This window comes from Vulpes lagopus, chromosome 1 (genome assembly GCF_018345385.1).
Source record: "Vulpes lagopus strain Blue_001 chromosome 1, ASM1834538v1, whole genome shotgun sequence".
Taxonomy (NCBI): Eukaryota; Metazoa; Chordata; class Mammalia; order Carnivora; family Canidae; genus Vulpes; species Vulpes lagopus.
Genome location: NC_054824.1, coordinates 78302882 through 78319058, shown reverse-complemented (window position 1 = coordinate 78319058; position 16177 = coordinate 78302882). Strand labels below are relative to the sequence as shown.

Sequence of the window (16177 nt, the reverse complement as noted above, 5' to 3'; positions counted from 1 at the left end):
GACTATGGGGAAAAAACTACCTATAATCTCATTATCCAGAAGCAACTACTTTTCACTTTTTTGGTGTCATTCTTTCTAGTTTCTTTTTTCCACCCTTGTTCTTAATTGTCTTTTTTTTTTTTTTTTAAGATTTTATTTGAGACAGAGAGAGAAAGAGAGCGCATGTGCATGAGCAGGGGGAGAGGCTAAGAGAGAGGGAGAAGCAGACTCCCTGTTGAGCAGGGAGCCCTAAGAGGGGGAACCCAGAATCCTGGGATTATGACTCAAGCTGAAGGCAGCCACTTAAGCCACTGAGCTACCCAGGTGCCCCTAATTTTTTTTTTTTTAGTTAACAAATAGGTAATTGACTTATTTTTCTGATATATGTACATTTGTGTAACCATCATGCCATAAAACTCCTTTGTACTATCACTTGTATTTTTTAATTGCACAAATAATGTGAGGATAATATTTTTCCTTATTTTATTTATTTATCTACGAGAGACACAGAGAAAGACAGAGGCACAGGCAGAGGGAGAAGCAGGCTCCCCATGGTGAGCCCAATGTGGGACTCGATCCCAGGACCCCGGGATCACAACCTGAGCTGAAGGCAGATGCTCAAGCCCTGAGCCACCCAGGTGCCCCTGTGAGGATAATATTAACGACATTTTTGTTATTGGCAGTTCAAGGTTCAAGGGATACATAAGACTGTAGTGCAAGCAGTGAAACCCCGGCTCCCCACCCTGTCTCCTGACCCGACTGACCCCGTTGCTACCAGTGGGCACATCCTTCTTCTTCTGTACTTCTACATAAACAATAGTGTTTTGGTTTTGGGTTTTTTTATGTAAATAGGATCAGTTCTTGTCTCTTTTTCCGTGGCTTGCTTTCTTTCACTTACCATTGGGTCTTGAAGATGTTCTTATGTACACGTAGATGTTGGTGTGTAAATCTACGTCCATCTTTTAACCGTTAAATAGTATTTAATAATTGAGATGTAGATTTTCAAATCATTCCCCATTGCTAGACATTTGCTGCCAGTCTTTGATTGTTCAAACAATGCAATGAACATTTGTAAACATATGTACTTGGGAACATATCTAAATATTTATGACTGCCTCCTGAAACCGAAGCTCTGGGCCACAGGATAAGCATGCTTGCGCTTCCATGAAACTGCCAACTGCCCTCCAGAAGGGTTTCAGCACTCCTGACCGTGTGCGTCAGAGCCTGCATCCTCGCCAGCCACGGGCACCGTCAACCTCTTATGTGTCTGCCAAGGTGGGCAAAAGAGCAACTTGTCCACAGCTCCCTGGCCTCCAGAGAAATTGAGCATCCTTTCATGTGCTAGGCAGCCTTCCATATTTCTTCAGCAAACCACCTATTGTATGCTTTGCCCATTTTTCCACTGGGGCTTTTTCTTCTTGAGCTGGAGCTCTCTACTTACGAACGGTAATCTTTATCTGTTTTCTGCGTTCCAGATACTCTCTTTGTAGTCTCTTGTCAACGTTAACTTTCTTTATGGTGCCTTTCGTTGCACAAAAGCTTTACATTTTGTGTAGTCAAATAGTGAATACAATATTTATGGAGCACTTACTATGGGTCAGGCATTCCTTCTAAGCACTCCCTGTCCTAATTTAATATTCGCAACAAATCCTATGAGGTAGAGATCATGCTTATCCTCAGTTTACAGGTTAGGAAAGAGAGGCACTAAAAGGTTGAGAAACTGGCCAAAGGTCACTTAGCCAAAAGGGTAGAGCCAAGATTAAAACCTGTACCTCTGAGGCCTGCCTTTCTTCATCCTGACCTCTGGGATTCATGGCTTGCTTGGGAAATCCAAAACACTAGTGCCCTGCATTTTGTTCTAATATTTTTGTTTTTTTCATCTCATTCTCTAATTTATCTGGATTCTTTATTCTATTGTGCCAGATGGGAGGAAAGGATTTAATTTTATTTATTTATTTATTTTAATGTTTTTAAGATTTTATTTATTTATTCATGAAAGACACAGAGAGAGAGGCAGAGACACAGGCAGAGGGAGAAGCAGGCTCCATTCAGGGAGCCCGATGTGGGACTCGATCCCGTGGTCTGGGGTCACGACCTGAGCTGAAGGCAGATGCTCAACCGCTGAGCCACCCAGGCATCCCAATTTTATTTCTTTAAATCCTTTTCTTCATGCATGTTTTTCCTTTACATTTTTTTTAAAGATTATCTTGTATTTTCTCATGTTACTAAAAATGCTTTTCTGTGCATGCTTTTTGTGGTCACATAATATTCCATTGTATAATGGCACCGTAAATTACTTAACTGGAACCATAATGTTGAAGGTTCGAGTTGTTTACCGTATTTCTGCATTATAAATCACACTGCAGAGAACAGTTTCATGCATAAATATTTGTCCACACGTCAGATTATTTCCTTAGGATAGAAGCCTGGAAGAAAAAATTTAAAAGCTTGTTATCTGCATTTTCCACTAATATAAAGGAATAAAAAAAAAAAAACTATTTTTGCACAAAAAGAAGGCTATGTGGTAGATGGAGGCATCCATCAGTGTATGAATCTACCCCAGACTATCTGTGAGTGTCTACGAATCAGCTTTGTTGTGTAGACAGCTGGAAGCCTTGAAAGAGCCCTGAGGTCTCCGGCGGGTTGGGGTGGGGGCTCATCACAATGTTAAAACTTGAGTGTTTCTGCTAGCATCTGTAGGAGCCCCACTTCCCTGAAAAGCCTCAACCAACATCCAGGCAAGGCAGCAGAAATGGGGATAGGAAAATCCAGGCTCCTATTGAGCCTCAGCTAACAAGGGAGCTGAGATTAACCTGGCCCCCTGGAAAATTCTGGTTCCAGGATCCAGGAAAGGCTCTGTAGCTGGCCTGTAATAAAACCATGCATGTAATTAATGTAATCCAAAGGCATTGGAAAGCTCGGGGTTGACGGGAGGCTCCCATTCCCATAGCCAGGAAAGAGTGCTTGAGAAGTTGACATGCAGCCTCTGTGCCAGGTCATGAAAATCAGCGTAAGCGCACTTACACAGATGATAAAAACCCAACAAGGAAGTTTAGCAGTAAAACTTAATGGCCTATCAAATCACAATCAGGACACTAAAACGCAGTGGGCTGGAGTCCTGCTCCTGCTTTATAACTCCTCCTCTGGCTGTCCCGCAGCCCACACACCCAGGACATCCTGAAGGCCAGGCCCAGGAGTCCACCCATGACCCCGGTCTCTAGAGGAAGTGGGTGCCAGCAAGGGAGATGTTTGCTTGGCCAGACCTTTCTCCTCTTTGGGGCCCTGGCCAGTCTCTTTGTCATAAACTCTCTTAATGGAAGTTTATTGCTTAGCCTTCGTATCTTGTTCAGGGAGCAGAGGGAATTGATGCTGTAAGCAAAAGCCAAGACTGCTCTACGGTATGAATGAGAAGCTGTAGAACAACATCCACAGGTGCTGGGGATGTCCAGAGATGCTTTTCAGACCTTGTGAGGAGCAGCAGAAATGTGTACGTGGTGGTGGGGAGGGGAGGGTATGTGCTCAGTAACTGGCTTGGCTGCCAGTTATACTGAATAGGACGATTTGGTCAAACTGGCAACTATTCAGATACAATGCCCTTTTTGGGGCATGACTGTTGCCCCAAAAGAATTTAGTCCGGTTAAAGCTGATGTGCAAAAAAATAAAAAATTTAAAAAAATTAAAAAATAAAATTTAAAAAAAGCTGATGTGCACAGGTGCAAACCTGAACAATGTAGCCATGAGGTTAATTGATCCAAAAAGTGTGTGGAGTATCCTCCTCAGTACCAGGGATGTGATGGTGAGCTGCACAGCCCGCCGAGCCTATGGGAAGTCACATTCCAGACGCGATGGACAGGTTCAAATCAGCAGATTCGTCCAACTGTGTTGAGTACAGTTGAGACAATAAACAGGATAGCGGAAGAGAGCATGACGTGTGAGGCTCCTGTGGGTTCGATGGTTAGAGAATTTCTCCATGGAAGCGAAATTGGAGCTCAGGCCTGCTGACGTGAAGTGGTCAGCCGTCCCCAGTCCTGGGGGAAAGATCGTGTTCCAGGTAGCCGTACGTGAAGAGCCCTGAGGTGGATGCGAGCTTGGTCTGATAGAGGAGAGCGAAGGCCGCAGGCTGCAGCATGGAGGACGGGAGGGAGGTGACCGGAGCTGAGGTTGACGGTCGGAGAGTCAGGTGGTGTGGCCATCTGAGAGTTGGGATTCAGATCTACCTGTGACGGGAGGCCATTGCGAAGTTTTAGCCAAGGGAGTTTGATCAGATTTATGTCTTGAAAAGATGTCCCGGGTGCTCCTAAATATCAGAAGACAGCAATAGAACAGTCACAAGGCAGTCCAAAATTAAATGCCTCAGATGCATGAATAAGAAGTACTTTGTGAGTGGAAGAGGAGTGGGTGTTTTGGTGGGGTGGAGTGAACGGAAGACTCAAAGCAGGGGCCGGAGCTTGACAGGGACTCTGTGGAGAGGCCTGGTCCTTCAGGGCGGCGGCGGTGATGGTGAGGAGCGGGTGCTGCTGGACAGAAGGACTTTGGAGAAGGGGTGAGGGGAGGGGGCTCGTGTGGACACAGCAATGGGAACTCCAGCCCAGAAGGTCCACCTTAATCCCATATGGGGGCCCCAGGTTTATCACTTCATCTCTCAGAGCTACCATTTCTGGCTCTCACGAGCTTTGTCTTACCGGTCTCGTTGGGCTGCTAAATAAAGGGTGTGGAGATGCAGTACAGAGAGCGCGTACTTTTATGATTTTAAGGAGAGACCCAGGAGCCTGGGCTGGAAGTTCAGGAGAGAGGCATGAGCACAAGCTAAAGAGTCCGGACCTCTGTGGCATATCCTCTGTCTCTCCCTCCTCTGTCCATGACAGACCTTTCCTCCCAGTGAACGAGCTCTCAAGCTCAGGGTCCATCTCTGGCCCACCGCTGGCGGAAGCTGGCCTGTGATACGGAGTCTATTTGCCACCTCAGCAGGGCAGGGCCTCAAAGGGCCAAAACCTGATAAAGGTATGAAGGTGAATTTTCTCATCTTCAGGGGTCCTGCCATATTGACTGGGATATTTTGGAAAGAAATCGTGGTTTTGTGTCAGAGGCAATGGCTGGCTTTTCTTTGTCTTTCCTCCCCCATCCCCACTCCTTCCCACCGCCCACCTTGTCGGCGGGCCCTGCTGGCACCGGCCTGAGCGCAGCATGCATGTGGTGTTTAGGGGAGAGGCCAGGGCTGCATCTCTCTGCCTCCCCTGCCTTCTCTGGAGGCCACTTGGGCCTTGAGGCCAGGTCTTTTTAGGCCTGCCCTGGTGTTCTCCCTGCGGCCTCCTGGGCTGAGTGGGTCTGACTCAGGCCACTCACTTGCTCCTCTCCAGGGCACGCTGAATCTTGGGTGACAAATCAGCCTCAGGACGGTCTCTGAGCTTCCTTTTCATGACCTGCCTTCGTGTAAGGTGAGCCTCTACTCCGTCAGTCAGGGAAGGCCAGCCTAGCAGCAGGAGAATGGGGGTAAGTCTCCTGGGGCAGGTTGCAGGGAGCTGTCAGCCTGGATGTAGACCCAGGGGGAGCCCCCTCCTAGAGTTCTAGAACCCCTTCATCCCAACCATAAGCTCCCACAGAATGACTTATTCCTTTGATTTTAGTGAAAACCAAAACCAAAAAAAAAAAAAGTTCATTTTAGTATATTCTATGTTATGTCAGTAGAATCTTCCCTAAATTAGCTCATTACTCCTGACACATGGGTCAGCGTGAAAGGGACACCCGTGGGGACAACTCTGCGCCTCTGTCCTACCTCCCATGGGAAAGTGAATGCCCCAGAGTCGGTCCTCGTCTGCCTTGGCTTTTAACCGGGGAGCCGGTCAGGGGGTTGGGTCCCCATGAAGTTACACATAAATTTGGACTATTTATGCATCAGTGTGGGAGAAGGGGAGAAGCAGCTTTATTAAATTCTCCAGAGTGTCAGTGATCCAGGAAGGCCCGGAGACCCAGCCTGAGCCAAGGAAGACATTCCTCCCTCGTGCTGCGGCGGGTCGCCGCCGCCTGCAGGGAGTGTGGGACAGGCCTGCATGGTGTCCCGAGCCGGGCTGCAGGCCGCGTGCTTTCCGTCTGGGGGAGGCACTGCACGCTCCTCTGCTTCAGGCCCATTCTGTGAAATGGGCGCCTCTGGTCGTTCCTGAGAATCTGCCTAGAATCTGTGGGTGAAATTGTTTCTTTGGGGAGGACACATTTTCAGTTCCAAACAACCAACCTACCACAACGAAACAAAACACCCTTTGTAACCCGATGGTTTGTGACAGCACTACTTGACTACTTGTTTACTTCTGGAAAATGACATTCTTGCGTTTCAAAGTCATGATGACCTTGATACCCCTACGGTTCACGGGGTCCTCAGTGGTCTCCAGTCAGACCACGAGCTCAAAGCTGTCCCGCATCCTTGGGCCCATTTGAGAAGGACCGTCAGGCTGGTGCAGCCGAGAATCGTAGCTGCTCCCTGGGCCGGCCTCCATCAGGGACGGTTCCACCCGTGATCATCTCGTGTCGCCCGAGTGCTCCGTCCAGAGGCAGGGCGGACAGCTCTCCGGCCTGGGAGCTGGATGATGACGTACAGTTTCTGCTGTCACTGTGGGGTGTGGGGTGCAGCATAGCCACTGTTCAACCCCTTGTCCCTAGAAGGGATGGGTCAGCAGACTGAGGACGCTGGGAGTGGGCAGGAGTGGAAAGGACGTGGTCCCTGGTGGCACCGGGACTGAGGACTGACCTGGAGGAGATAGGAACTCTTGCCTCGGCGGGGTGCTCACATAGGAGCCAGAAGCCATTTCCGTGGCTTCCAGTGGCTTCTGGAGGCTGTGGGAGGTCCCCTCGGCTAATCCTGGAGAGTCTGTCTGCCTCCCTTTGCCCCAAGTCAGTCGTGAGCATTGCGGTGCTGTCGGCTTCCACACAGCAACGCCCGCCGTGAGAAGGCTGAGCTTGGCCCCTGCCTTCTGCTTGGCCTGCTTCCTGCCTGGCCCCCACACCGCCAACGTCCCCTTTCAAGCCGTCTCGAGCCTCACCCAGTCTGGACCTCCTCGCTTCACGGCCCTGCAGCATTAGAAGCCAGAACGTACTGTCCACCTAAAACGAAAGCCACGTACAGGGGCACCCGGGGGGCTCAGTGGTTAAGCGTCTGCCTTTGGCTCGGGTCGTGGTCCTGGGGTCCTGGGGTCCTGGGGTCCTGGGATCGAGTTCCGCATCGGGCTCCCTGCAGGAGAGAGGGCTCCCCTCTGCCTGTGTCTCTGCCTCTCTCTCTCTCTCTCCCTGTCTCTAATGAATAAAAATAAATAAAATCTTTTAAACAAAGAAAGAAAGCAAGCCATGTACAAATGTCCTGACATCACTTATCCAAGTGCTTGTTTGCTTTTCAGTGTATCGGGTCTTATTATTCATGACATTACTGCATTTGTGTGGTGGTGAGGAGAGGACAGAGTGGTCTTTATACCAAGAGAAGGGCATTTGGAAATGACCGGTCACATCCCTGTGCCTACCCTATCATGCGCCCTCCCGTGCAGGGATAACCAGAATGTATTCTTGCTTCTGTGAAGGCTTATTCCCCGGTCACGGCACAGATCCCCTTCCGCCCTGGGGTGGGGTGATGACAGCCATAGTGGCAGGAAGCACATGCTGCCTGTGGCCGTGGCCTCCAGCCACGTGGCTCTGGTTTTCCGCCTAGCTCTGCGACCTCTGGCTGTGTACGCAACCTCAGCCAGTCATCCACCATCTCGTGTCTTAGTTTTCTCATCTGTAAAATGGAGATCATGTGGTTTATACCTTATAGGGCTGTCGTGAGGCTTAGAGCAGTGCCTGGCACACAGGACCTATTATATATGTTCCCAGGATTTTTTTATGTGGTTACTTCATTTTTGCCTCTTGCGCTCTTTCCCCTTCCCCCACCGAGTGGATTAGGGAAAAGATTTCTTTCCCCTGAGCTGGTGCTTCTTTTCTCTCAGGTACCCCTGGTGTCTGGGAACAGGGCCCAGCAGTCTTCCAGAGGCGGGGGACCTCACTGGAGCCTCCGTGCCATGGGGATGGTTTCTCTTGATTTTTTCTTTTTCCCCCCACAGGGTGTGGACACTGTAAGAAAATGAAGCCAGAGTTTGAGAATGCAGCGGAAGTCCTCCATGGAGAAGCAGACGTAAGCTTCCTTTCCTTGACCTCCCCTTGCCATTTTCCTTTAAAGAATCAATGACAGGGACCATCCCGGTGACTTTGCCCTGCAAGCTCCACAGCCACTGTCCTGGTCCCTGGAGGTCTGCAGTACTAAATTGTCCCCAAGTACACGTCTTTGATAGGTCGGGCCCCTACCAGGGATGCAGGGGTGCAGAGAGACTATAGGGTCGTGTTCCCACTGCCAGCCATGGCTCTGGGGTGAAGCCCCCAAGTTCACCCTCTTGTCTCTGGGACCGTAACTGTGGGGAACAGCCGTAGTTCACACAGCCTGATTGCTGGAGCAGATTTAAAAGTCCCATTTCAGCCCACAAATGAGAAATAATAGACATTCCAGTGGACATATCCTGGGATATATGAGCCTAGGGGGCCAGCCGCCCCCACCACCACCCCAGTGAAGTGCTGGCGGGTCCTGGGTGGGTTGGGGGCTGGCATCTGGGCTCCTCTTCTGCCAACACCACATCTGAGGCTGTCATGCATGGTTGGCCTCTCCCCCATCCCAGAGCTCTGGTGTCCTTGCAGCTGTCGATGCCACTGTCAACAAGGCCCTGGCAGAGAGATTCCACATCTCTGAGTTTCCTACACTGAAGTATTTTAAGAACGGAGAGAAATACGCAGTGCCTGCGCTCAGAACAAAGAAGAACTTTATTGAGTGGATGCGAAAGTAAGTTTGGTGGTCTCAGTAGCACATCCGGACTTGTGGTCGCTGGAGCTGGCCTAGAGGACACAGAGTAACCCTTTGGGGCCACTGGCCTTGGCTCCAGGCCACAGGAGCCGAGGCAGACTTGACTTCCCCAGTCCTAAGGCCACCTCTGGTGTGCAGGCCACACGTCCTCATCCAGCATGTCACTGGTAGCCCTCCCGGGTGCAGTTTCACTGGTACCTGTGCCAGCGGGTGGCGTGTCTCTCTTCTCGGAGGACCCCCTTTTCCTGCGTCCCAGCCCCAGGCTTCATCGTGGTGTTTCATTCCCTCTGCTTTGAATGGCCAAGGGTCGCACACAGCTCTTGACACGCAGAGCTGGACTCCTTCAGGCCCAGGCGTGCTGGGGGTTGACTAGGCCACCGGTAGTGTCCGTGAAGCAGCCTGCAGTGGTTCGGGCTTGTGAACACAGAGAGCTCCCTCAGTCTGGGTAGTAGTTTGCTGACTTCCCACAACAGGTGACACAGAATTAGGGCCTTAACAGCAGAAGTTTATTTCCTCACAGTTGCACAGACCAGAAGTCCAAGATGAGATGTCAGCAGAGGGGGTTTCTCTCCTTGGCTGTCTTCTTCCTCTCCGTGTCTTCACATGGTCTTCCCTCTGCATCTGTGTCCTAACCTCCTCTTCTTGGAAGGACACCAGTAAGATTAGGGTAGGGCCCACCCCAGGGACCTCTTTTTAACTTAATTATCTTTCTAAAGACCCCCATCTCTGAATACAGTCACATTCCAAGGAACGTGGGGGCTGGGACTTCAACATGTGAATGGGGCGGGGGAGAGGGTCACCCTGCAACTCAGCCCGGAACAGCCTACAAGTCCAGAGGACCTGCGTAGCCTCTTAATTACTGGCCTAAGGACTTCCTACTCACCCACGGTCTTTGGAACCTGCAGTTCTTAGCGTCTCCCTGTCCTATGAGAGAGGGGGACCATCATACAGGTGCCCGGGGAAGTGGAGGAAGCCCCAGGCCTTGCTTGAGAGGCAGAGATTGTTAAGATGTAGTTAAGGAGACATTGTCCTGTCCACACTCTTCCCCCGACACACACACACACGCACACACACACACACACACACGCATGCACATATTGCTTGAATATTTGAGAATATTTCCTCATTTCAGCACAGGGGCGGGGAAGATAAAGCAAAAGAAGACCTATTCCAGCCTTTGCAGAGGTCCCTGCTACGTGGCATAATGATGCCCATGTGAGAACCCATGCTTGAGTCACAATGTGACCTGAGAGTCATGCAAAATAGCAGCGTCTGGATTGAGTTATTTAATAGGACATTTGTGCTTACACTTGGGTGTGCGTATGTGTCACCTTGTCTGCAGGTGCTTGTTTAAAGTGCAGATTCTGGGGCTGCTGTCCCTGAGGCTTTGATTTAGGAGGTGGGAATGGAACCCTCAGCCATGGTGTTTTGAGAAATAACTCGCTTATAGAAAAGGAGCAAAGTTACCACTGGGTTTAGGAGAGACTCCTGGGCAGAGGTGAGGGCACTGGCAAGGTCCTGGTCTCCCCGCCTCCTACTTGGTCCTGTTCATCCCTGGGGGCGGCTTCAGTGGTTCACTCCCAGAAGAGCCAAGGTACTCGCCCTTTTGGACCTCTTGGCATGAGAAGCAGGTTGCTATTCACACCTGCCTCTCTAGCCTCCTTCTGGAGGCTTCTGGTGCCAGGGCTGGTACACTGGGGGGATTAGCAGGGTGGGGGTTCAGGCAAGTCCCTGGTGCTTGCACTTGTGGTTAGAGAGCTGGGGGAATCAGGGGTGGCCTGGACACAGGTAGTGAGCACCGAGGACCTGTGTGCCTTCCGTGCGCCATCCCTGCTGCTGAGTGCCTGAAAAGCTTTTAGGGTAAAAAGCATGGACTTTGGAGTCTGAGAGCTTAGATCATGACCTCGGGCCATTTACTTGACCCCACTACACCCCAGTTTCCCATCTGCAAATGGAGACAACACTTTCCCAAAGACTTGTCTAGAGAATTAAAGTAGACTCCTGCTTGGCATGGTTGTAGTGTGGCAATACTCAGAGAAAGGAAGCTGTTTCTGTTATCGATGCCAGCTGTTCTGTGACGCTCTAGCGGACAGTGTCGCCACATTAGTGGGAATACCTTCCCAGGCTTTGCCAATTGATTTTTTTTTTATCTGTTGCCCATTTCATCCTCAGATCCTCTGAGGTCAGAGGGGCTTTTTTTTGTTTGTTTTGTTAAGATTTATTTAGTTGAGAGTGAGAGAGTGCACGTGTGTGTATGGGTGGGGGAGAGGCAGAGGGAGAGACTCCTCAAGCAGACTCCCCGCCCAGCAGAGAGCCCGACGTGGGGCTCAGTCTCACTACCGGTGAGTAAATGATCGGAGCCGAGACCAAGAGTCAGAAGCTCAACCTCCTGAGTCACCCAGGCACCCCAAGGTCAGCGTTTTCATTCCTGTTTCCTTGATGAAGGAACTTAACTTCAGAGAGGTTACAGGTCTTGCCTAGAGACAAATAGTCATTCTTTTAGGAGCTCGGAAAGAATCCTTAAGCAGAGCACAAACAGCAGATGGCTACACGCTGACTGAGGCTGGTCACCCCAGAGCAGGGTGAGCAGTGTTGGGCAAGGCTGGTGGTGTTCCCAGCCTCATAGACAAGTGGCGTGCTGCGGGTGACTGCAGGCCAGCCTGGGGAGGCAGGAGCCCAGGCACAGGAGCTTCTGTATGCGTGGCAAGATGACCGCTGACGCCTGGAGAGGCTGTCCCGCCCGACAAGGGGCTCAGGCCTTCTGTACCTTAACACAGTGGCCTCCTGATAGACTCCTCATAGGGACCCAGAGTCTCTGCTGATGGTACAGGTTTGTTCATGCCTACGCTCAGCTTTTAAATTACATTTTAGAAAGGATACAAAGTGATTTCTTCTCGTGCTCCTCTGTGTCGGGGTGGAAGTGCTTGCCTGGACGCAAGGCTCTCCTTATGACTGTCTCCTCTCCCCCCTCCCACGCCTGCAGCCCTGAGGCCCCTCCACCCCCAGAGCCCACCTGGGAAGAGCAGCAGACCAGCGTGCTGCACCTGGCAGGGGACAGCTTCCGGGAGACGCTGAAGAAGAAGAAGCACACCTTGGTCATGTTCTATGCCCCTTGTAAGTAGCTGGGGGTGCTCACCATGGTGTGAGGTGAAGGGGTGGGCCAGCCCAAACCAAGAAGATCCTCCCCAGGGACCAGGGCAGCCCCATGGACTCTGGCCCATCTCTGCTGTGAACAAGGCTCTCCTGGTGTCATTCAAGGCCGAGGTCCTTGAAAATCCAGGGCCTCCTTCTATCAGGTCTGTCAAGGTGTCTCCCTCTTTCTGGGGAGCTGTTCTCACATCAGTCCTAAAGCCCTCTGCTTCTATATGTGGCAAGAACCTGCCATAAAATTATTCAGTCTCCTCATGTCCCTGGAATCTTCTAGGCTGCCTGCCTCCTACTTGCCACTTCCTTCTACCCCGGGGCTCCCTCCATCCCACTGGGCACTGATTTTGCCTTCAAACCTTGGAGTTTAGAGATGCCTGGGTGGCTCAGCGGTTGAGTGCCTGCCTTCGGCCCAGGGCATGATCCTGGAGACCCGGGATTGAGTCCCACATCGGGCTCCCTGCATGGAGCCTGCTTCTCCCTCCGTCTGTCTCTGCCTCTCTCTCTCTCTCTCTCCGCATCTCTCATGAATAAATAAAATCTTAAAAAAAAAAAAAACAAACCACCTTGGAGTTTAGCTAGCCCATTTTGGCCCCCGCTCTCATCTTCCTGAGCGTCCCCAACCCAGCCCCGTCCCTGACCTCCCCACGTGGCTTTGAGGCCATGGGGTTTGAAGCTGTGGGAAAAGCACACCACATTCTTCTGAGCTAGCTTCCCCTCCTCGATCCTCGTTTTAATCAGTTTAAGTTGAGGAAGTGACATGTATGTTCGTGACCTTCGGGTTTTTTGTGCTCCGTTTTGAAGTTAATTGATACTTAAAAGGGAAGGCTCCTGAATTCCCCACTCTTCTGGTGGCCTTGTCTCCCTCCCCTAGGTTATAGCTCAGCTTAATGGAGTGGGGATAATAAAGCTCTCTGCGGAGAAGCCAGGCAACTCCATCTAGTCGTAAACCCGCTTGCTTGTAGCCAGGCCTCCTGTTGGCTCCTCTCCTGCCCCACTTTTCAAGTGTCAATAATCCATAATGTCTCTCCTCCCCCTTGCTTTCCGGGAGGGGCTGCCTCCTGCTGGCCGTTCCCAGCCTCAGACCTCCACCCCCCTGGCAGCCAATGTGTCCCTCTGATTTTTGCCTTTTCTTCTCCACCTGGGAGTGGGACTCGGGCTCTTTCTTGTGGAGCTTCTCGCCGTCTCATCTGTCCTTAGAACATAATATGCCTAGAAGGCTGAGTGGGTTCTAAGAAGCTGTCTTCCATCTGGGCAGAGTGCGGTGTGTAGGACCGAGAGCAGAGGATGCGTGACCTACATGAGGCCTTAGGGCAGCGTAGGACAGAGGCCTCCCTGCAGCCTGGGCTGGTGCTCTTTCTGTTGCAGACGTAATTTAGAGAAGAGGCGCTTTCTCAGTAGCAGGGAAAGCCTGGCCACAGAAGTTGAGGTCCTTGACCAGCTACTGAGTGGATTTTAGAACATCCAGACTGGGATGTCTGGGTGGCTCAGCAGCTTGGCACCTGCCTTCAGCCCAGGCCGTGATCCTGGAGACCCTGGATCGAGTCTCTCATTGGCCTCCCTGCAGGGAGCCTGCTTCTCCCTCTCTCTGCCTCTCTCTCTCTCATGAATAAATAAATAAAATCTTTTAAAAATAAATACATACATACAAACATACTTTGCCCTAGAAATGCTCCGCTCTTTCCCCCAGGCCTCTGGGGTCAGGACTCCTACCCCCTGGGTAACGAACTCCCCCTCACAGAACCACTGTGTGCTGGGTGGTATCTGGGGCCCAGGATACAAGGGGAAGAGCCCTGGTCCCTGCTTAGCCTCAAGAGCCTCGCAGTCTGCTCTGCAGTCTGCTCCGGCAGGAAATAATACATCTTCATGCTTATTTGCATATAAAGAACCTAATACTACAGGAAGGTCACACACCTGATAAAGGTAGGTATACAGTAGAAGCAAAAGCCAACCCCCTAACCTAGTCTCTCTTCTCTCCCCCCTCCAGCCTCCCTGCCCCACTTCCCACCTCCCCACATGTCCTCTCCCCCACCCCCTCCCACCTCCTGTTTCCCCAGTTTCTACGCAAATCTTCCTCTGCCTGTTTCACTGTTCTCTCCGGTTCCAAGCCCTCCCTGCTGCCGCCCCCAGCCTTGCTTTCAGTGGCCCAGTCCTGGTGACCCCTTCTTAGGCTGGCTTGCCAGAGTCTCTAGCATTTTCTCTCTTGTCCTCGGTCTTTGTTTCGGTCTCCCCACTCTGGGAAGCTTCTCTAGTTTCCTGCTACACAAAGGTGATGCCTTTGTAAAGAGCCCAAATTTAAAAAGCGTGCCTCTTCTGGCCCACCAGACACCTCTTGGAAACATCTTCATGCCCTTTTTTTTTTTTTTAAGATTTTATTTATTTATTCATGAGAGATACAGAGAGAGGCAGAGACACAGGCAGAGGGAGAAGCAGGCTCCATGCAGGGAGCCCGATGTGAGACTCGATCCCGGGTCTCCAGGATCACGCCCCGGGCCCAAGGTCGTGCTCAACCGCTGAGCCCCCCGGGCTGCCCCATGCCCTTTCTTAAAACAACCTCCCCTCCAGTTATTCACCTCCCTTGCTCTTTCTTTTGGATAATGATAAAATTAGATGCACCAAGAGGTGATTAATCTGAGACCTAGATACTTTAAATTGATGGTAATGGGAATTTGCACTAGGCTAACAATTACCTTTATACTTTCAGTAAGCAAAGAGCTTAAAAAGGAAAAATTAAGTGATACCAGATTGGGGGGGAGGGGGATAACGTATTTTCCAGCCAGCCTCATGCTTTAGGGGGCATACATGTCGCACTCCCGAGGGACTTGTAGGTGCAACAGGGATGGTGCTCTGACAAGCCTTGTCAACCAGCACTCTGTGACCTCTAAATGTTTGGGAATGTATGAACCGTCATTCCTTCATAGTGTGGAATTTTCATGAATTTGAGCTATTTTTCCCTCTGCTGGGTCAGATGAGTAAAGTGTTCATATAATTACCATTGAGGCAATTAAATCATCCATTAGCATCTATCACAAGTGAGGCTATGCTAGGCGCTCTGTTGCATTCGGCTGTGATAGAGCCCATAACCAGCCCGGCTCTTCTCTATACCTGCAGTGGATGCTGGGAAAATCCCTTTACTGCGCCTCCCCGTCACCGTCCAGCTCCCAGCCAGGCCGGATGGGTGGTCGCACCCACCTCAGGAACTGGCTCAAGTGCTAAATTCATATTTAAGTTGTAGCTTAGCCTTGATTTGGCTTCACAAAACTCTGAAACGCCACTCATTATTATCTTATTTTGAAGAGAGAGGAAGCAGATGAGGAAAACCATTTCCGTTCCACGCCTTGGCTGGCCCGACTCTTCACCAGCTCTCCCGTGGGGGCATTTGGCCTCGCCCACCTGTGTTTTAATCAGAATTAATTACCACAGTCAGGGAGCTCCTCCCTCAAAGCAGTTCTGTTCTCCTGGCAGTTGCACTCAGTGTCTGGGGAATGGCGGGTTGGCATCAGCTAATGCTGAAAGGGGGCCTGTGATGCCAGGTGACAACAGCACCACTGTCACTCTCAGGGCCTCTGGAGTTGATGGGCCTCTTCCCTCGGTCAGGAACCCAAGCTCTGAGAAGCGTCGGGGACTCCCTGTAGCTTGCCCTCCTCTTAGCCTGACCTCAGCCCTCCCGCCCCTGGATCTAAGGTTCAGGTTGATTGTAGAGCAGAGGGTAGAAGGGCAGCATGAGGACCAGGGGCTTGGTTTGGCTGCTTGGTCTGGGCTGGAGATTTGCTGGGAATGGAGAAGCTAGCAGGAGAATGCAAGCAGTGGAGGTTCGGCGGTGGATGGAGGAGGGGGGCTGGTTGCCCCTGCTTCCGCTTGCCCCAGTCCTGTTTTCTCAGTCATGACATGGAGAGATTCACCATTGTCCCTAGGAGACGAGAAGGGGACTTTGTAACAGGCTCCGAGAATGCTGAGCACACAGCCTCCTTTGCCACGCCCAGAACTCCCCTCTACCCCAGCTCCCAGGGCAGCCGCCCCGGGAAGGAGCTGGGAGGGCAAGACTACAGGAACGTCTCCTCCACCTCCAGCCCCTCGGCCCGGTGTGTGATGGGAGGATGCGGGGTGGGAGGTCCTGGGCAAGAGCAGGCCCGATGTCTGCTCAGGAACTCCCAGGAAGCCCTTGTGCTGACAGCAGACACACAGGGC

At 51.3% G+C, this 16177-nt stretch overlaps 1 protein-coding gene across 1 annotated transcript in view; it reads left to right on the top strand.

Moving 5' to 3' along the window:
* PDIA5 (protein disulfide isomerase family A member 5) overlaps window positions 1-16177 on the top strand; it is a 92843-nt gene that overhangs the window by 69346 nt on the left and 7320 nt on the right. The window contains exons 12-14 of the mRNA XM_041758725.1: window positions 8058-8128; window positions 8664-8824; window positions 11829-11959. Coding sequence (XP_041614659.1) covers window positions 8058-8128; window positions 8664-8824; window positions 11829-11959 — 363 coding nt within the window. The remainder of the gene's footprint in view (window positions 1-8057; window positions 8129-8663; window positions 8825-11828; window positions 11960-16177) is intronic.